General features: G+C 37.2%; 1 protein-coding gene across 3 annotated transcripts in view; it reads right to left on the bottom strand.

The window, feature by feature from the left end:
• The window catches only part of Grm1 (glutamate metabotropic receptor 1), a 386,960-nt gene that overhangs the window by 62,676 nt on the left and 301,491 nt on the right, over window positions 1–22,793 (bottom strand). For all 3 annotated transcript variants that reach the window (XM_058581872.1, XM_046448775.2, XM_046448784.2), the window contains 2 exons: window positions 8,469–8,715; window positions 2,190–2,358 (listed from right to left, as the gene is read on the bottom strand). In XM_058581872.1, coding sequence (XP_058437855.1) covers window positions 2,190–2,358; window positions 8,469–8,715 — 416 coding nt within the window. The remainder of the gene's footprint in view (window positions 1–2,189; window positions 2,359–8,468; window positions 8,716–22,793) is intronic.

The following is a 22,793-nucleotide window of genomic DNA, read 5'->3' as shown; positions in this document are numbered from 1 at the left end:
CAGAAGAAATGGCTGTTGAGGGAGAAACAGAGTTGTTTCTCATACACACTGGATTGGCTTAGGATCATTCTTAACACTGCAGAAACTCTTTGGTATAGATTAGAAGCTAACAGTGAATCGCCTGATACTACACCAGCTATATAAGAACTCTTGGGTCAAATCTTCCCATAATCCACTCTGTTAGTCCATTTTTCTGTCGCTGAAACAAAATACTGGAGGCTGAATAATTTACAAAGAAAAGAGGTGTGTTTATCTCACAGTTTCAGAAGTGGGAGGTTCAAAATGGAATGGTTCTGTTTGGCTTCTAGTGAAGCCTCCGCTGGCTGCATCAAAACATGGAGGAGAAATAAAACGGGAACTGCTGGGTGCAGAAGGGGTCAAGCATGTGGGGTGTCCTCACTTCATAGCAATATACTCTCACAAGAACTAGCACTCTGTGGACTGGCATAAATGTCTTCTAAGGGTGATGCCCCCAGTGACTTAATTACCATCCACTAAGCCCCAGATCTTCAATATTCTACCACATTCTAACATCATCACATTGATGAACAAATTTCCAGCACAGGAATCTTTGGGGAACACACCCAAGCTATATCTAAACCCCAGAACCTATAAACTCGAAGATTAGCCATGGTCATGGCAGGAGCCCTTTAGCATTGCATCCTGAAACAGCACTAGAGTAGAGAATAATCTGATTGGCTAGTTGTCTTGATAATTGACAAATATTTTTATATAACTTCTGCAGAAAAGGTACAAGATATTTAAAACTAGGGTGATTTGTCTCAGAAACTTACTGCTTTCTCACAGTGGCTAGAGTCACTGAGAATTTGTCCACCAGGACAGCTCATGTCATTTGACAAGAACTGTTCCTGGTCCATAATCTTCCACCTTTTCTTGGAAGTTTAAATAAGACTTCTCCAGCATATACACCCAAAGTCATATATTACATGACTAGATCCTTGCCATCAGAACCTTATGCTTACTAAGGGCATCTCTTCTATAGACTCGTCCCTGCAAGGCAGAGATGACGTAGTGGCACTGTGGCTCTGTGAGGGTGCCAGAGCCTCACACACCATCTACTCCAGCTCCAGCTGTGCTGTGTGACATTTATGTGACAGTCTGTCTTCTCCCCAAGATGAATCACAGAAAATTAGAGATGGGAAAGACCTATTTGTTCAACTAATCCTCACTCCTGCCAGTTCACAACCCCTCCCTCTGCTCCATTTTTCTGTGCATCATCCACTTTGATTGAAATAGCATGGCATACAAAGAATGCTGCCCCAAACCTCATCACTGAGAATTCACTCTAGCACACCAGATAATATATGTCTGCATTTACTCCAGCTTTCTTAATACGGTAAACTTATGGTTTACTTATTCTACTTCATCTCTTCCCACCCAAAGTCCTGGATACAATTAGAAAGTGGGGACTCTCTCTTGGTTAGAGAAAAAAAAATCATTTCAGAAGAATCAAAGGACTTGATAGAGAAAAAGGAAGTGACATGCCAAGCTTCTTATGTTACCTCATTTCAACTTCTGTTATTTTAGTTTTGTGCTTATTTGACATTGCTCAGCTTTTGCCTTCTTTAACAATTGCTAGAACAATGACTAAGCACTATTACTGGCTTTTTTTCCCACATTTACTTCTGCTTAAAATTTTTTAATTTTAAAATGTTTAATTGACAAAATTGTGTATATTCAAAGTGAACCACATGATAATTCGATGCATCTATGCATCGTATGATGATTACCACAGTCAAATTAATTAATACATCCATCTGAACCATGCCATAGAGCCCCAGAACTTTATTCAGTCATAACTGGAACCATGACTCAGCAGCAATATTGGTTTTGACTTTGATTTTCACATTTACTTCCATTTCAAGTTTTAATTTGATTCTTTATCTCCTTGCTGCCTACAGTATATGTAAGTTCCCAGTTTATCAACATGATTAAAATAAAAGTGATTTAAATATTCTAAACTATTAGAATAGTTTACCTATTCCCTTTCCTAATACTTTCTTTGTTTTTCTATTTTATCTAAACACAGGAGTACAAGCCTGGCACACCCTTTCTGCATAGCCTTGTTTAAAAATTCCTTTTCTCTCAATAATGTTCCTTTTCCCTTAATAATGTCTCAGTGGTAGACCTCCTTGACAATACAGTCCAAGAAAGCAGAGGTGGCTCACCTTTATCTGACCCTTTAAACAAGGCTCACTGCACACAGACCGTACCATTCCACTCTTATTCATCTGGATTTTGTAATCATCGATGTTCAGCACTCCTTCATGCCAGGTTCCAACATGTACATAGTCATAGCGATTAGCTTCAGTGTACTGCAGATTCATGATATCATACCTACAGGGGAAAGAGCCTGTGAGTCTTGTAGGATATGGACATCATGTAGAAAACAAAGAAATATATTAAATATATTTTAATTGAAGACAGATAAAAGCTAGAATCATTGCACATCCTAACTCCAGCTACTGTAAACATTTTAGTTTATTTCTAATGTTTCTTCTGATTTTCCAGAATGGATCTGTGTATCATCAACAGTTGATAAGGAATATATTACTCTCATAAATGTCTTTCTGCTCATCCTCCAAAAAGGAATTCTATATGTATTGAGTTGATGATCTCCTTCAAATTATAATTCACTAAGTTAATCTTTGAACAAGTAACAATCCATAAGAATGTTAATAACTATATTTGGTTACTTATATTCCATTCCTTTTCACATTGAATATTAATAACTATATTTGCTTACTTATATTCCATTCCTTTTCATTACACTGGATAAAAAGAGGGTTGTTTTACCAAATTTGGAACCTTTTTTAGGCACTAATAGAACAAGAAAACTCAGAAAGGTATGTTTAATGAGTAAGGTTGTTAGGGATATGACCTCTTATGCATTGACATTTAAACTGATCTCTTCCCTGATCAGGACAAACATTTCTGGAACCTAATAACTGGTGTCAGTTACTTTAGTAAGTTTCAATGCTGAAATGCTTTGCAATGGCAAATCTACATTTAAGCTCCCCCCAGTAGTAATGATGCCACTGTATATCTTTTCTTTTCTTTTCATTTTTTAACTGAATCCCTTTCTCTCGCCATGCACAAAAGTTAATTCAAAATGGATCAAGGAGCTTGATATCAAATCAGAGACACGCCGTCTGATAGAAGAAAAAGTTGGCTACGATCTACATACTGTGGGGTCGGGCTCCAAATTCCTCAATAGGACACCCATAGCACAAAAGTTAATAACTAGAATCAACAAATGGGACTTACTCAACTAAAAAGTTTTTTCTCAGCAAAAGATACAATAAGAGAGGTAAATAGAGAGCCTACATCCTGGGAACAAATCTTTACTCCTCACACTTCAGATAGAGCCCTAATATCCAGAGTATACAAAGAACTCAAAAAATTAGACAATAAGAGAACAAACAACCCAATCAACAAATGGGCCAAGGACCTGAACAGACACTTCTCAGAGGAGGACATACAATCAATCAACAAGTACATGAAAAAATGCTCACCATCTCTAGCAGTCAGAGAAATGCAAATCAAAACCACCCTAAGATACCATCTCACTCCAGTTAGATTGGCAGCCATTATGAAGTCAAACAACAACAAGTGCTGGCGAGGATGTGGGGAAAAGGGTACACTTGTACATTGCTGGTGGGACTGCAAATTGGTGCAGCCAATTTGGAAAGCAGTAGAGATTTCTTGGAAAGCTGGGAATGGAGCCACCATTTGACCCAGCTATTCCCCTTCTCGGTCTATTCCCTAAAGACCTAAAAAGAGCATGCTACAGGGACACTGCTTCATCGATGTTCATAGCAGCACAATTCACAATAGCTAGACTGTGGAACCAACCTAGATGCCCTTCAATGGATGAATGGATAAAAAAATGTGGCATTTATACACAATGGAGTATTACTCTGCATTAAAAAATGACAAAATCATAGAATTTACAGGGAAATGGATGGCATTAGAGCAGATTATGCTAAGTGAAGCTAGCCAATCCCTAAAAAACAAATGCCAAATGTCTTCTTTGATATAAGGAGAGTAACTAAGAACAGAGTAGGGTCGAAGAGCATGAGAAGAAGATTAACATTAAACAGGGATGAGAGGTGGGAGGGAAAGGGAGAGAGAAGGGAAAATGCATGGAAATGGAAGGAGACCCTCAGAGTTATACAAAAGTACATACAAGAGGAAGTGAGGGGAAGGGGAAAAATAATATAAGGGGGACAAACGAATGTCAGTAGAGGGAGCAGAGAGAGAAGAGGGGAGGGGAGGGGAGGGGAGGGGAGGGGAGGGGGGATAGTAGAGGATAGGAAAGGCAGCAGAACACAACAGACACTAGTATGGCAATATGTAAATCAATGGATGTGTAACTGATGTGATTCTGCAATCTGTATATGGGGTAAAAATGGGAGCTCATAACCCACTTGAATCAAATTGTGAAATATGATATATCAAGAACTATGTAATGTTTTGAACAGCCAACAATAAAAAATTAAAAAAAAAAAAAAAAGAAATCTTTACTGCAGCCAAAGCAGATTCTGGGGGCAAGGCCTCATCATTTCCTGCATGGAGAGCTGGAGAATTTTTCAATGCAATGAAAAGAACAGAGAACTTGATATCAGAATGTATGAGTTGGTGCTTCTCTAACATTTTAACCATAGGTTACACTACTTGGAAATGTCACTAACGTCTTTAAGCTTCATGGGTGTCTTGTGGGGATTTATGAACATAAGGCATGTACAAAACCACTTTATAGTTGGCACTAATGCACAGGTCCTATGGTTCCAATGTTTGTTGAAATTCTACCCCCATAGTGATGGGGTTAAGAGATGGGGCAGAGTCCTCATTAGCGAGATTAGTGTCTTTACAAAAGCCTTGCCCCGGTCCCCAAATAAAACTCCCTTCTCCATTCCACCACATAAAGACACAGTTAGAAGCTTTTGTCTATGATTCAGAGTGTGACACTTTACCAGACACCAAATCTCTTAGGGCCGTGATCTTGGACTTTCTGCCTCCAGACTTGTAAGCAATATTTTCTTTTGTTTATATGCCAACCCTCTATGATATTCTGTTATAACTGCCCAAATGGACTAAGATAATGTGCAAGGCAATATCACAGAATCATTCATATTTGCATTTCCATGGATACTCTAAAATACTTCAGTTCTTTCCATTAATATAAATAAACAAAACTGGAGAAGGCATTTGCATTGGCATAACCATTTGTCTCTCAGTCATTAAAAATTCTCTAGTATTCCTACATCTACTTTCCATGTTGATGTTCACTATAAGCAAACAAACTATAACTCATGTGGCCATGTGCCAACACTCTACGTCTGGCTTTCTCTTCCTAGCTCTGTAGTGGGATTCTTTTCTATAGTACCTATGAGGAATCCTTCCTCTACTGGGCTACATAGAATACAGGTCATGGTATCTTGCTCTTGGTGCATGACCTAAGGAAATACATAACGGTTAACCAACTGATTTTCCTCTTTCTCATCTTCATTCCCCCATGTTGTTACCTGAGTCATCCTGGAATTATTTCTCTCTATACCTGACTCCGGCGCACGGTCTTTCTCAGCATTTCACTCAGGGATTCTACTACCCTGAAGCCTAAGTTGGCTTTCAAAGCCTATTTGCTGTATATGACCCCGTTTGTTATTGACTTTTCAATTTATTGACTTTTCTGCCTGTTCTCAATGTGTGAAAGCATCCTGTCATGCACAGGGTAGCTTGTGGCTTCTCCATGTTCGGATTCGGGCGATTCCTATAAGAGCTGTCTCCTGAAAGAAAGGAGCCCAGTGTACAGGAAGTGTCCCCTTGTGCAGTGAGCAAAGCTTACCAAGAGTGAGAAGAGAGACCAGTGCACCTGGAGCTCATCCTTCAATTTTGTGCTATTTTGGCTTCAGCAAGAGTTATTATGCCTCTTGTTACTGAAGCATGCCAGAATGTTCTTCAGAATAACTGAGTGGTATTTGAGTGGATATTAATTGTGAGTTCACACTCTTTCTGTGCTCAAAGGCACTAATCTGTACCTCTAATATCTTTCCATTTTAAGTTCACTATGGCTATAGAACCTACTGCAACTATTCTATGGAGTAGTTTTCTTTTCAATTTCATTAAATTGTTTTTGGTGTTTTATTTCATATTATGCCATGACACTTTCTTTGAACTTTCAATGAAGGCTTTGCTGCAATAGTAGAATAAGATTTTTCTATAAGTCAGTTTCCTAAGACTTTTATTTCAACTTCTTTAGTTTTGCACTTTCATAGAGGAAATTAGTTCACACTTTATTCACATTTGGGGACCTCAAAATCCACAGTATTTTGGTACAAAAACACATTTTTAAAAAAGTTCCAAATGCTGGAGGGGTTCTGTGGGAAAATACTAAAAGATACCAAAAGGAAAATATTGACTTACAGAAAAGAGGCCTCCCTATGCTCTGTGTGTTAATAAAAGCTGCTCTTTGCTCTTAACGCCAGGGTTCCTTCCTGGCATGTTGGCCTTTATTTGGAATATGCTCATGCTGTAAATTGCATCTTCACAGAATCCTCTCATTGCATCCGGTTTATGTTGTGCAATGATTAACTAAAATAACTACAAGAGGGACCAGAGGCATGAGCAATGGTATGACGGGAGCTGGATGCAGAGGGAGGTGGTTGAAACAGGAACTGATCACAGATGAAGCTGACCAATTCCAAACAGGAGGAAATGATCCCTGAAAGGGGACCCAGGGGAAAACTCACAATTTAAATATGTAATTATAGATGGAAGAGATACAAGCTAAAATTATGCACTACCTTTTGGATAAGTTTCAAAGAGAAAAAGGAGGAGGAAATTTGTATTTATGAAATGTAAAAAAATGTATCTGGCCCTGGGCTGGGCATATGCTTTCTTCTGGAATCATAAAGGAAGATTAGCATTGCAAATTTGACCCTGTACTGAGCCTCATTTCCAGTGGAAGGCAGGATTACAGTGGTGGGCTTAGCAAAGTAGGTGGTTCCTGTTCTGAATTTCAGACCTATTTGTTCTTCCTGGTATCACTTCCTAAGGTAATCAGCACTGTGAAGCTTTCCACATTCCCAAGCCCTGGATCATCTATCCTCAAGTTCTGATCAAAATCTGCTCCCACTTTTCTGGCAGCTTGGGGGGTGTCCTATAAATTCATTTTAATTGCTGACTGTGACATGTCACTTATCCTTCCTAGAGCAGTTGTATTTTAATAGAGAGATTCCACTTAGGCCCCACAAGGAACTCTCCAAATGTAGGAATTAAAGTTTACGTGTAAAGAAGAGACATCTGGAGAAGGATTTGGGTTCACAGTACTTCCACAATGACATTAAGAAAGTTGCTAGAAGTTTTGCCTAATTTTACAATTAGCTTATAAACTCCAGAGCCAGACTACACTGCCTCCACCAATGGCCCTCTGTGTTACCTTAGGTGAGTTGCTTAGTTTCCTCCGACACTCAACTTTATCATCTGTCAGAGAAGGATAATGATAGACCTAAGGCAGTGAGAATTCATGATCTGATGTTCCATCTATGCAAACCATAAACTGAAAAGTAACAGGGCCTAGAAGATTATGAGCCTACTACATAGCAGCCAGGCTGAAGGCCTTTTTGCTTCTACTGCAGGTTTTACTTTTTCTCCTATTATTCTGATTATTCCTTTCCTAGGAAAATTTGTTTGAATGAACATAGCTACTCTTGATACTAACATCATTCACTAGGTACCAGTGACGTATGAGCAGACTGGTGATATCAAAGTGAGTGTTGTAGAATATACTGTATGTCAAAAGACTTTGGGGAATTATATAAGCATGTGCATGCACACACACATACACACACAAATTAAAGTTTAATTTTCCTCATCTCTCATTTGATTAATTTTTGAAAACCATTAGAGACTAAATCCCAGAAAAAAATTATTTCCTTTCTTGTTCCAAGAAATATATTAACAATAACATAAGTAAGCCTGAGAAAAAGGAATGCATGTATCGGACTTGGATCTCTTCACATAGTAAGCTCCTTAAGTAGGTGTACTATTCATAATAGCACTGTGACCAATTAATTGATCAGATCAATGCTGGCTGGGTACAGGCAGTTCCTGGGGTGGTCTGCATGTCAGGTGTAAATCTCTTTAGTTTCTTAGGCTTCCAGGGAGGTTCCAGTCCTTCTGAGGGAAGGACCAAATGAGAGCTGGTTAGGGGGGTGGCACTGGCAAGATGCAATGTTCTTGGGGGGTTACTAGGAGGTATGTCAAAAGGCAGTGTGAACTTTGGTAGTTTCCATGTGATACTAGACCTACCTTTTCAGCTATCTTGTTGAATCTATCTTCATGACATTGAGAACCCACAGAATCAAATGGAGACCTAACTACCATCTAGGCAATGGGAAGGGTTAAAAAGTTATTCAGATCTGTCACAGAAAAGACTGCTTTACCTTCCAGGAGCATCTCCCTTCTCATCAAACCACACCTCCTCTCCAGACACGCCGATGAATGAGGACTTGATGAGGAAGTCCAGGAGTTTCCTGCCGTCAATGGGCTTCATGGCATCACAGAGTCCCACGTGGCCAGGGCAGAGGGCATGGTGCATGTTCTGTAGCCCATGTGCCATGGCATAGATGGCATTGATGACAAACCCCATCTTGCTGTCCTGGACATAGTTTTCTTCTAAGCTTTCATTGCCTGCAACAATAGAAACAGATCACTGCCGAGGTCACACTCATGAAGACCAGGTCTGTATGTGTATGTGTCAAGTGCTTCCAGGGCTTTCAGAGAAGGGAAACAGCAATGGCAGTGGCAAAGCCAAGGCCACCTGTGCAAACTTCATACTTTGGAGTGGCTTTGATGTATTCTACCTACAAAATGTTTCATGCAGTTCCATTTTCTGAACTCAATAATGGCTTTATGCAATATAGAACAAACTTCACAGAGGTAAAAATAAACAAGTTTTCATGTATTATAAGCAAATCCTTAAAGAGCAAAGGAAATAACTTGAATTCGCTTTTGATTCACAGGAGCTTATATTAAAAGTCTCCTGTATCATGGTACTGTATCCTTTGTGACAACCTGCAATTCATGGTAATTCTTGCTTGGCATTATCTAACCCGATATTTCATTTGGTGATTTCACTATTTTTATCATCTCTAGGGCCACAAAGCCCCTGATTTAGAAGAACTAGGTAGTATGAATCTCTTCTGTATGATTGACAATGCAGAAATATTTAAATCATATATTGCTATTAGATACCCAAGTAAAATATCTCTTGAGAGAGGAGTTGTACTACACATTCATGTTATCATTCAGCTTTTAACATATATATAATATATGTTATATAAAAAATATGAAATATACATATATATTTTAAATTTAAAAAGCACTGTGATTATCTCTACCCATGCTGCATGTGAATAAACATTTCTCAATTGCCAACCATTTCACAGGAAACCTATGGCTTCAGATCTAAACTCCATATTGGAAGTTTAAACTTTAGGACTTGCATATGGATGAGAAATTTGGAGACCATCTGGATTTGATGAAATAAAGGTAACAAGTTTTAGAAAACAAAATGGATTTGGAGCACACCACTGGCATAAAGCAGACTTTCTACTTAGTTCCAGATGTCTGCTTTTCTGCAGTGGCAACCTGAGTGTGTAGTGAAGGGTCTAAGTGTTACGTTCCCAACGTCTAGTTCTAGAAAGTCAAAAGGCTCAGCTCTTTATGGGTGAAGAATGTGAGGCTCTCTCCTGTCAGATCCTCTTTGCTTCAGCCTAAAGAGTTCCCTGGACACTAAGATTCTTGAGCTGAAGGCAATCAGAGGATTTTTAGGAAGTTGGAGAGCTTGGAGTCTTTAGAATGAAAGAGAAAAAGGTTTGCCCTTGATGTTGGGCTTCAGATAAAAATAGAAATTTCCAAAGAGATCCATTTAAAGGCTAATTTATTTAGGTGTAATTGAAAATGTGACAATATATGTGTATCTATCCTAAGAATAATATACAGAATTCTCAGACCAGGTCGAAGAGGAAAGAGATTCAATTTAAACCCTCTTTCTAACTTTGCTTGATAAGACATTGCTAAAAGTATAATTTGCTAAAGTACAATATTTTCCAAATTGAAAGAAAATTTTCCAAGAGGAAATGAGGAGTAAGAGAAAAAGGGCATTTTAACATCAATACTTACAGAACAAACATGGAAAGTTATATAAGACAGAAAGAAAAGATCCTCATTAAAAAATTACAACATCATCAAAATAGGGTAACTTCTGTCTGTCACCCAGAACCTGGGCCTTTAATGTTAAGTTTTCTTTCCCTCAATTTCCAATCTTAATAGGATAAGGAAAGTAAATTAGGGCCATTTTTCTGATAAGTTTTAAATAAGCCTTTATAGGTTACCCCAAGCCCCCATACACTGGAGCTAAATACTAAAGCTGCTAGAATCAAGAGACATTTCCAAGAGACAGAGACAGAGATAGGGAGGCACTCCAAAACCTTCAATGTTGCAGAAACTTAAATGATCTTAATTAATACTGAAAACACCCACCTGAATTTGGAGGTATTAAAATTAGCATCAGGATCAAATTGTAGGAAAATAAACACACATCTTGTACCAAATGGAAAATTATGTATTAGAGATAAACCTTATAGCCTCTGGACTTACTGTTCTTGTTTTAATAATTACTATTTAAGATTTATTATATAGAGATGAGCAATCATGTTGGTATTCCCAGTTCAAATGTCTTAATGCAGTGGCTGTCTTATGGATTCTTCATCCATCAGCACTAAGACAGTAACCTTCCTGGATCTCTGTGAGAACAGTGTTTTCTTTTTGATCCTTATTTAAGGTGATAATAAAGCTTACCCAAACTGAGTCACTTTTCAAAGTGAAAGTGAGTGTTAATAATGATATTTTTCCAGAACATAAACAAGGTGACCAAACAAGGCAAATTTGAGGAAACCAATACATGTCTCTTGAGCCATGTGCCCTCTAACTGTATCCACCTACTGATGCTGTAATGGGCAAGATTTATGCACAAATACATATTTATAAATAATATAATATTTTATTACTTTTAACCAATTTTTACATTTATCTAATTTTAATTGCAAGTATCTACAATAATTTTTGAGTGTCAGCTATCTATAATAATAAGAGAAATTGAACGTTCACTATTATCCTGTCAAATAAACATTAATTTTTACCATTTTAAAGACAAGGAAACAGTATGGTAGAACATGGGAACAAATGCCTTCTCGGTCCTTGTTCTTTCTGTTACACTCAGAGACTGCATGGTGCACATAGAAACCTACAGAGGAGGCACTCTTCTGATTGCAGAGGAAAAGACACTCGGCTGTACAACAGCACATTGGCCAAGTCAATTTGGGGACTTCTCCCTGGGATTGTTCCACATGGATTCAGCTGCCTCTCTGACCAGAAGTGTTGGCATCCATCCCTTGATAACAAATCGTGATGCAGAAGCTCATCCTGTCAGGTATTTGCAAGGTATTAGCTCATAAACTTTTCCAAAATAAACACAAACAGCTTTGTGTTTGTGACAATCTGAGGTGAGCACACATACTTCCTTACCCTGTCAATCCACTGGCTCTGCACATGACAAGGGAGATGACCACAGTTAAGAACTGTCTCTTCAGCTCTACCCCAATCTCATCCCTTTTGGTTCCAGTCTAAAGAGAGATCATTTGGAATCATGGGACATCCAATTGGAAAATCAATGGCCTTTATAGGACCATTTTCTTTGTCAAAGCAACTGTCTCAGATATGTTACAAGGACTCATTATCTGATAAACAAGATATATTACAGGGTTCCCTGTTTCCCACAAGAGCTTATGCTTTCATGATCAATGAATAGAAAATAAAAAACGAATAACGTTTCCACTTGGTAGGAAGGTGAAAACACTGATTCCCTGGGGTTTAGTGCCTATTCATAACACTAGTCTCAGAGTTATTAGTGAGAAGGGAATTTCATGATTCATTTTCTGTGATGCGTTAACTATTTTAGACCACTAGGGTGTCATTAAACCATTACCTTTTCTAATATGCTAAATGGAACCAAATAATTGAGGTCGACTGTTTATTTGCTTTCAAAAGAATACCTGTCTAACTGCTTCACAATGGATTGTGAAAATAGCTACCTTGATTGCAAATAGTAATCTTGTTCTTATTGCAAAAGCATGACGACTTTAAATTGCTATCTGAGTGTAGCAGCACATGGAGCTCCCATAGAGGCAGGATTAGGCATTGTACCTTCTGAAAACAGGAATTTCATGGTGGTTGGGAGAAATGTATGTAATTCTATCCATCACAATTTAGGATGGTTATTCATCAGAGTGTTATAGCAGAAGAAACTCTGGAGCAGGAACCCGAACTGATGAGAATATTCCATATATATAGTCTATCAACTATCTATTTTCAGCAAGCCATGGAACATGGGTAAGAGTCTCGACCTCCTCAGGCCTTAGTTTCTTAACCAAAATAGCACAAATGGATTAAACTATCTTCCTGAAAGCCTCTTTCCCTTCAAGTTCAATGTGTTATTTCTCCAATCCCACATTTACTGGTATATGCAGAGCCATTCACACACATTATCTTTTTTTTAGTGCTCACAAAACCACATTATCATTTGACAAATGTGAAAATTAGAGTACAGAGAAGTCAAGTCATGGCTGGGAGGAAGGTCTTTCTTTCTCTTCACCTCAACATTCTTCATGAAGGAACTTACTGTGGAACACCTCATACCTCCCTCCTTATCTAACAAGGAGAGGAGTGACTTGCTTTTATTAGTGGATTAGAAAAAGAAACAAGACATGCTCAGCCCAACTGTTTCCTTCATTTGGAGCCAGGAACTTGACTCCAAGGTTCTGGCTGGTTCTCTGTTCTATAGTCAATGTGGGCTATACTAGTGGGCTAAGTTCAGCAGTACCAGTGACTAGATAGTTAGTCAACCCAATTCTGGGATAAAATATTCAAAAGTAATTTGTAGGCACATATCTTATCCATTAATCTATATTTCTATCCCATTTGATTTTTGTTGGGGTTTTTCTTTCAACTTTTAATAACTTTTTCATTGAAATAAAACTCACTTAAGTAAAGTGCAAAAATCTTTAGTGTACTGGTCAATAAACCTCCACATTTGTACACACCTATGTAACTTCCACAAAGTTAATAAATTTATCCTAGCACTGCTTCATAGTTTCCAGAGTTCAGATTCTAAGCGTTTGATTTTTCTGGTACTACCTCAATTTTAAATTTACAAAAAAAAAATGTTTGTTTCTAGTACATAGAATACTATTGATATTCATATACCAGCTTCATATCCTTAAAGCATACTGAATTTACTTATTAATCTTTTTGTACATTCTTTTAAATATTCTATGTACATTAATACTTCTAACAAAATGATATTTAATCTCAACATATCTGCCCCTGGGTCCATTTATTTGGATCCAACTTTGGGAAGGAAATGCATTGGCTGGCCAACTAAAATCTCAATAGTTCTATAATCAAGTTCCCATGGCTATCAAGAACAGAGGCAAGCCAGGTGCAGTGGGGCATGCCTGTACTCCCAGTGGCTTGGGAGGCTGGGGCAGGAGGATCAGAAGTTCAAAACCAGCCTTAGCAATGGTGAGGCACTAAGCAACTCAGAGAGACCCTGTCTCTAAATAAAATACAAAATAGGGCTGGGGATGTGGCTCAGTGGTTGAGTGGCCCTGAGTTCAACCCTAAGTACCAAAAAAAATGAGCAGAGACACTGCTCATTCCCAGAGCTCTGTGCCTGCATGTTGCAACCTTGCCCAACAGGTGAAGCTGCACTGCAAATGGGACATGATATTTGTTAGCATAATGATCAGCTTGACATTTATCCTTTGCATGTGCCTCATGTTTTCCAAGTTGGAATGTCTAGATTTGAAAAAATATAGACTATAGATTGAAAGGAAATTTAACTCCAATAAAGTAACCTTGTTGATATTTGTACTTTCTCTTGGGTTAATAAAATCTCACCATTATGCATGCATGTCTAAGTAGTGTTACCTTTTCCAACCTAGACCCTTCAAAAGAAAAAAAAAAATCCTTCTTCTCATAATACAAGGAAGCATTTTGGGAAATATTGCTAAACATGATTCTTCCTAGAGAAAATATTTTTCTGATTTGGGGGTATTTGTAGCTCTCCACTGATTTATTTTATCTGATAGAATTACATATTCAATACAGAATTTGATATAATGTCATTCAGATCAAAATAGATACGTCTGTAATTACTTTATATTGTTAACTTATCAGGCAAAGAAAATGAAATTCACATTCCTTTAAATTGCCTGAGTATTAGATTTATTGAAGGAAGATTAATCAAGTCTTTTTTTTAATAATGACCTCCAATGACTACAATGACCTCAACTTTGATTGAAGGTCTGGGCTGCTAAATTTTCTTCATGGTCTTTCCAGGGAGAATTTGCCATAAGATTCAGAACAGTTTAGTCTTGCCCATGTTCAAACATAGAATTTGTAATTTTTTTTTTCCTCTGATGTTATATTTTACTCTTTACCTAAAGGGTTTTCTCTGCTCACATCACAGAGAAATATGACCCTCCATTATTTTTGTTCAGCTTATTAAGATGTAAATTAAATTCTATGTAGGATGGAAAAGAAGAAAGGAGAATCGCTCAATTAAATATATGTTATTATCACTGTTATTAATAGTTGGATTTCTATTGCTCAACCCCACCTGGTCTTATCATATGTGAACAGTACAGATATTTTTCTAAGTATATCATCCCCATCTATTGTTGAGAGAAAATCCCCCCCAGTTATGACAGAAATAGCAGGCTCCCTGCAAATTAATGATAATATATGGTAAGCCTCAATTTTCTGAAAATACAATTACATTTAGCTAATTCATATTTCAAAAGATTATGGTGCATTTGAAAAACAAGGACAATCACTGGTGTGTTGAAGTGATGGTGAGGATCAGTTAGTAACAAACAGTGGAACCGTGGGGGCTCTTCGTTTCTCTAAAGAGAGAAAGCAGGGCTTCTTGCTGTGTGCCTTTGCTTTTATTATCCATCTGTCACAAAATGGTGTCATGGAGTGATAAACTACTCCCCCTGGAGTAACTCATCTTTGTAGTTCTGCAACAGCAGTTGGCAGGTAATTGTAGAGATGGGGTATGTGACAGGAACCTGGTGGCTTTAGTGAGTATGGGAAGTGACTGTTGTTAAAATGGATCAGGAATCAGCTTCCTTCTCAACAACCTGCTGGGTCAGAATCCTTTACCAACCTGCAACTCTCAGCCTCTTCTGCACTCCAAGGGTCAGATCTGTGCTTAGAGAACCACCACTCATTCTTTATAGATGTTGGGAAGGAAGCTTTCTCTTAGGTAAGTGAGGGAGTTCAGTGGATTATTGCTGTAGGATCCTCTTTGAGTTCTGATCAATGCTTTGTTCTCTTCAAGTATCTCTAGTTACATGCTGCAGTGACAGGCTAACCCAATAACAGTAGATTTTGCAAAAAAATATGAGAACTCTTTGTAAAAAACTCTACTTTTCTCTGATGTATTTCATTTAGGGTCTGACATAACATGTCTAATAACCAATACAGGGCCATGCTTATTAAAAAAAATACAACTTTAAGTTGCAGGGCATTAACATTGTAAATCCACTCTTGATCAAATGTTTTTTGTAAGAGTAGGATTTATTGAAGGATAGATATAGGAACAGAACTCTCACAATGCAAGAGTGGACCCGATAGCAGGTTTTCTCCCATGATTGGTTTTTTGATCAACAAAATACAATATTTACACCTCGACAAGATGCTTCACAATAAAAAACTTACTTTGGGACATACAAAATAGTTTCACATCCTTCAGACTTCTTCCTGGAATTTGTATGTCAGGTAGATGAAATAGGATCATAGAACAGAAGCCAGTATGCATATTCTGGACATAGTTTGGGGTTTAATAAAGGCCATATATTTACAACATTCCTGAATCACCTGGAAATGAGATATACTATGGCTTCTCATTTCAGATTCACTTCCACAGAGCACTGTCAGTTGATCATTTACATTGATCTTTTGTGTAAATTTATCCACCCAGCTAGATTAACACATTATTTTTCCAGGTATCACAACTGTAGGGATTTCTTGAATGTCATGCTACTTTTTATGTGTTTTCTCTCAGCAGTAGCTCTTGAAAGAATAAGATTTGGAATCCTAAGGGCCTAATAAAAATTTATGTCTACTGAGAATTTAGTCAATATCTGTCACAGAAATTAAAAGAGTAGCTCCTAAGATTAATGTTGTCAAGAGCATACAGCTGCAGAGCTCTTAGCAGAATATACCAGTGAAACAAATGCAGGGTCTAGAGTCCATGCAGATCTGTTTGGATTTGTTAACCACTCAGCTCAGGCTGTGAGGGGAATATTTACAGAAATATTTACAGAAACAAGAAAGCTAAATATTCTATAATAAGAAGGATCACCTCACAAGGTCAAGGGACTGATTCAAACCTATTAAAATTACACTCAGGAATGGAATGCAAGCACTCTACCTTAGTTGGTAGAGTTGCTTCCCATGGGATATGTTAACATTTCTGAAATCACTGCACATATGTATAACAAGGTTAAACAAATTATAAATAAATGGAAGATAGTATAAGCAAAGTTTATCAGCATTGGAATAGGAGGTTATAAATAAGCAAAAAGGGAAAGCCACAATGAATTTGGTGGTACTGGATGGAGCTGGGGATATCAATATGAATTTAAGTTCAATCTATGAAATCATAAATTTGTGTCGCAATGTTTACATGTGTGTTGGTAAACACATGTTTCCTAGTTCTGTCCAGTGAAGCCACAGTACCCTAAAGCCACCAATAGCCAGTCGTTTTTTGAAACAAACCCTGCATTTAGTTCACCAGTAGAATCTACTGAGAGCTCCTTGCCTAAAAATTGGTGAAATCTGAAGACCTTGTGTTTTAATTCCACTTTGAAAAAACTGGTGGGGTGGGTCAGGACTCCTTGGGGGAAATAACCTGTTATAGAGAAAGGACAGCAAATATACAAAATGAGACTAGAGTAACTTGTAGTGCCAGAAGTGAATAAATCCTAAAAATATAAAGCCATGGAACTATGTCAAATGGACACTAAAGTCAAGTGAAGAACGTTGAATGGCCAAAGCCAAAACAGTTTGAGAAATGAAATAAATAATGCAGTATGGATTATTGTCCATAGTATCAAACACAAGCTCATACCAATATAAACAAATATTCAGATAAAAATTAAATGGGGAGAAAAGACAAATCTTCTGTACAAAATAATTCCAAAGAATTTATGCAGATGTTCTATTCTCAACAAGGTACAACACAACTCTCCACTCCTTGAGTACAGAATATTCTTAGTGCTTGCTTTCAAAGCTCATAGTAGAAGAAGGGGCATAAAAGTAAATTTACAACACAGAGACCTGGTTAACACGACCTTAACCAGGTGATCAATGTTAACATCATCTGTGATAAATTAGTGTGTATACTCTGGAGAAGATATTTCACATCTGCAGCATTTATCCCCCATCATCCCACTGTAACTATGAGAAATACATCAGCTAAACTCAAATTTAGGGACATTCTACAAAATACACAATCAGTACTCCTAAAATTTGTCAAGTCACTATAAAAAAGGAATGTTTGGGGACTGCCAAGGCTTGGAGGAACTCAGTAAGACCCAAAAAATAATGCAATGTAATATGCCAGATAAGATTCTGGAATAGAAAAAGGAAAATTTGTTGAAATCTAAAAAAAGTTGGGATTTAGTTAATGATAATGTATCAATATAAGTTCATAATGTTGCAAATGTTACATAGTAATATAAGATGTTAACTACAGGGAAAAGTGAATTGTAGGCATTATGAGAACCCTTTACACTATCTTTGTAACTTTTTTAAGAATTAGAATGCAATCTTTACTTTTAAAAAAATGCTCAAGATTTAACATCTTAGTCCAGCATCAGGTATAAGCAATAACATGACTAGATGCTTGCATTGTGACAGAACGTCAATTAGATGCTTGACATGTATTATTTTATTCTCCTCAGAAGGACTTATCAAATGAGTGATATTACTATCCCAGATTACTGATAAAAAAAATTCAAGGTCTAGTGGGTTAAATGATTTGTGTAAGGAGGTCACACTACCACATAGCAGTAATCATTAAATCACCCTGCCTGTCTCACTCCAGAATGGTCTTAAGTACTACATTCCTGTCTCTTACTTAGTTGCAGCCAAGGAGTAATATCACTCAGCAGTATATAAAAATATGTGGTTTCCCACTACACTGATAAGTGGTTGTGTGTATGAAATGAAATTTGCCCTTGGTGGTAGACCACAACATTTCATCACATGATGAGGTTTTTCTGCTTTATTTCACATGAATGATATTAAGATAGAGGCAGAATTATTTTTATGGTTTTTTCATATAGATGCTCTATTCATCACTTCAAAGAGAGGTTAAAATTAATAGGCAAAATGCATTTGAGAAGAAACACACCACTGAGAATCATAAGTCTCCATTCCATGACCTTCAGATTGACCTAGCTATAAGATACGGTAAACTGATTCCCCCAAGGTTTTTTTGTTGTTGTTGTTGTTGTTTTTTTTTTTTTTTTTGCTTTCTAAACAAGAGCTATATTTATTTAGCTAGTGAATATGTAGAATAATACATTTTTACTTCATGACCCGCAATCAGGCTCACAAACACCCAGAAAAAGGAATTAAGGATTTTAAACATAGTTATAAAGGTCATAAAAAGTCTGATTAGACCGAGGTACATTTACTCAAAATATTGAGATTCATTAAGTGGTAGCAAACAAAATAATTCCCCAGACAAATGCACATTTCTCAGTATACATATAATTGAGGGAAGGAGAGGAAAAGAATGTGCATTAACTGGTGAAATCCACCAAGCTGTATATCAATAATTCTGTTACACCAAACAGTTTGAAGACAAGGAAAATGTTCTAATATAATTTTAGATTATGTTTCATTTGGCTAAAATAGAGCTTAAGGTTGCTTTGCCATATTAAAAGTTTACTATAATAATTTTCACATAAACATTTAGACTTGAACTCCACAACTAAATATGGCATGATTAGTTTGCTTTTAATCTGTTGAAATAGCTAAAAATTGATCATTTAAAAACTACAACAAAGAAAAATTTGAAGCAGTGTGACTCTTACATCATTGAACTACTTCTATTGGTTAACTGTTAGTATTTAACAAATTCAAAGAGTTAATGAATCCTTGCATTCATTCAGTCTTCTGTGGCTTAGCTAGGGTGCATAATTAAAAAAGACAGCAGATACTGGTAAAAGCTTCAGGCCAGAAAGTGCTTGACAAAGTTACAGTTCTCAAGTGTGTTCAGTGTGAGTATAGGGCAGATGTGCTGATGAATACCATTATATGAAGAGTCAGTTTTTATTAAAGTGTTCAAAGATGTCACCTTAAGCAGAAAAAAAAGCTTTAATAATGTCTGCATTCCTAGATGCTCCATGGTCATTCTTTCCAAATGCAGTTGTTGTTCATGTGCTTAAGAAGCTTGAAGGATGCCTTCTGTTCCAAGGGGAGATACCCAGAGAAGATTAATTTAACAATCCAATTAAACGAGTGGCCCCTTAGGCAGGCATATTATCGTGGTTGTTAATATTAACTTTGGAGCCACATTTTAAGAAAAATACTTGGAAGAGGTTCTTGAATGCCACAAGAAATCCCCAAACAGCACCATGCTCAATGTCTATAATTAAGGCAAGTGCATTGTTGGGGTTAGAGCTTTGCAAACTGACCAGTCTCAAGATTATCAAAACACACTCAACAAAGATGTGCTTTGCAGAACATATGGAATTGAGTGTCTCTGGGCTAATATTTCTGTTTGGTTACTAGGATGCCATTTACCCTTTTTTGCATGAGGGCTTCAACAGGGGATTCAGTCCTACTGAAATACTGATTAGGCAACCTGTCAAGATTTTCCCTGTTGTCTTCTAGTTATTCTTAGATAAGGATAACATGAGACAAACACAAATGTGGTTAAGAGACTTCTTTATTTACACCTATTTAACTCTTTCATTTTGGGACTCCACCTGGGCTGTTTCTAATAAAATAAGAAAATTATCTTCAAGTAGCACTTGGAATTTAAATGTAGGAATGTCTCCTCTACTCCAGTATTATATATTTGAGTCTCAAAGCCACATAAACAAGGAGCCAATGCTAGAGGGACTGAAGAGGGCAAAGAATAGACCATAATATTCTGCTAGTAATTAAAGTTCAAAATCAAGAAAGCAGAGATAATGGGCCACAGTTAGTCATAGCCAAGGCTATGTTGAAGGATTAAATATTGCATACTGGTAGTTCATTATAAAAGAAAGAAGTCTAAGTAATGCTAAATTTATACCAAAACCTGTGTTTTTTGAGGACAACAAATTCTGGCTCTGGGTGCAAAATCCAGTGATTGTCAAACTCTTTCTTACCAGGAGTATGTGTTCTTTCAAAGCACTGTAGTATTTAAGGACTAGCTGTTTGTAGCATCCTCCAAGGAAACTTAACATAGAAAAAGGAAATCTTCCCATTAACATGGGGCATGCAGAATTCTCACAACACTGTGAGTGAGGTTAGAAGGATGGCTTTCGTCCCCCTGCACCAATTTCTTACATAGCTAGGAACAAAAAGACAGCAGCAGAGATTAATTCTATCCTCAACCGGGCATAAGAAAGCCCTTGTAGAAATTAGTTTGCTGGAGAAATAAGCCCTGAAATAAAGTATGTCTATTCACCCTGAACATGCTCAGAAATATTTGGGAAAGGAAAGGCAGGAACTTTGGTCAGCATGACACTGCCACATTGATCAAATATGACAGCTTTGTCTAGTGGTGAGGTCAGCAGGAAAATCATTAAAAGCATCTTCTCTAAGAACATACCTGGCATTGATTTTTTCAGTCTTGACCTGTGGAAGCTCTCAGAACTATAAAGTGAAGGCAGCAATGATTTCCCATTGCATCAACTACTGTGAAATCACAATCATCAGGTGTGTGTGGAATTTGCTTAGGGACTTGCTTTCAAAACTCCACAGCAGTAGAAGGGAAATAAAAATAAATTTAGACTACAGAGACACCTTAATATTCTGCACTAACATAAATGGGAACCTCATACACAATTCCTTGGATGTTTCAAAGTTATATTAGTCCTCTGGCCTATTTTATGTGCCAGTGGGATATCATGATTTAGCTGTGAGTTTCTAATGTTTCTGGCTTTCTAAAGTTGAGTGCTACCATGACCCCTGTTCTAGAAGCCCAGAGTAGATTGCGATGCAAAGGAAAAGGAGAGGTGAAGGTCATTTTGCTGCCAGAAATCCACCATGACACTTTCCTAATTATCCTGCCAATTGTAAAACCTCCATCACACTGTGGGAGTAGACTCCACCTGCAATGTAAGCACAACTTTCCTGTCTTCACACAGTAGTAAGAGTTACTTAAATAATAATCCTCTACATTATCTCAATTGTTCTCAGAGTGACTGATTGACAGTTCAGGAACAGGATGAGGATCCAACTGAGCTTGATTATTATTGATGGTGACTATAATAATTTAAGAACATTCAAAGGGAAATCTGATATGATGACTATAAGCTATCACTTGAGATTATTGAATAAAAACTTTAATATAAAATGAAATATCTAAAATATTAGTCAAATTAGGAGCTCTTAATGTCTGTAGAAATAAAATAAGCTACTGTGTCAAAATGGAAAAAATCAAAGGGGGGAAGTTTAGGCAATTATGTTAGTCTGAAGCAGTAAATGAGAATGTTCTTCAAATCCCTTAAAGGTAGAACCAAAATTATATTCCATTTCAGGTTTGTGAACTGAGTGGGGTTGGGAGAGAACTGTTCAAAGCTATGTTTCACTCTTGCATGGAATGAAGATATCAGTACCCAGAGTAACAGGAATTTCTAATAGTGTTTAGAATAAAATTAACAGGAGAATACCAGATCATTCATTGAAGTTATTTAACAGAAAAAAGAATGTCATACTGCAGGGATTTCATTCTGATATTGAAAACTGCTACCTGGCCATCCATGGATTACATTTTATATCCAAGTCTGTGCTATTTGTGTATAATAAGTTGTCAAATTGTGTGGGTCCAATTGTAATGGTAAGGATTTAGGATAGGAACCAGTCATTGGAATCCCAGGGAAGATTCATGAGGAGGCTGACCTAAGACTGCTATTATCAAAGATAAGACGCAGTAAAGAGAGGAGGAATAAGAGGAAGGGGCACCTATGCAGTAGCAATTTTGATGAAGATGCAAAATGGAGAGGAAGTACTGAGTGATACAGGAAGGATCTAAGGTTTTATGAATAGGGTTAATAAAGATAGCAATGATTTTAAAAAATATTATTTATTGAACTTTAACAGTGAGTCAGAGGACTTTAGATTTGAAACAATAAGTCAAAATGAGGCCTTATTCATCTTCAGCAGAGAAGTCTTAGGCTACTTCCTGACAGTATTACTTCCTTTTAGGCCTCATTTCCCAGATAGTGTCTAGTCTACTGTGACTATCCAAAATAAGCATGAACTTCCGAGTCTAACTGTAAGCCTTAGAAACCCATGAGATCTCAAGGAGGACAGAGGAACTATTAAAGCAGAGTTAACATTCTTCTATTAGTCAGGTCTTGGGCCAGAATTTAAATGGGATGGAGAAATCTTGTTAGGGCTGAACTTCA

Source organism: Marmota monax, unplaced genomic scaffold, assembly GCF_021218885.2.
Source record: "Marmota monax isolate L192 unplaced genomic scaffold, Marmota_monax_Labrador192_F-V1.1 WCK01_AAM20220418_F8-fsc00030, whole genome shotgun sequence".
Classification (NCBI taxonomy): Eukaryota; Metazoa; Chordata; class Mammalia; order Rodentia; family Sciuridae; genus Marmota; species Marmota monax.
This window is presented reverse-complemented; position numbering and strand designations above follow the sequence as displayed.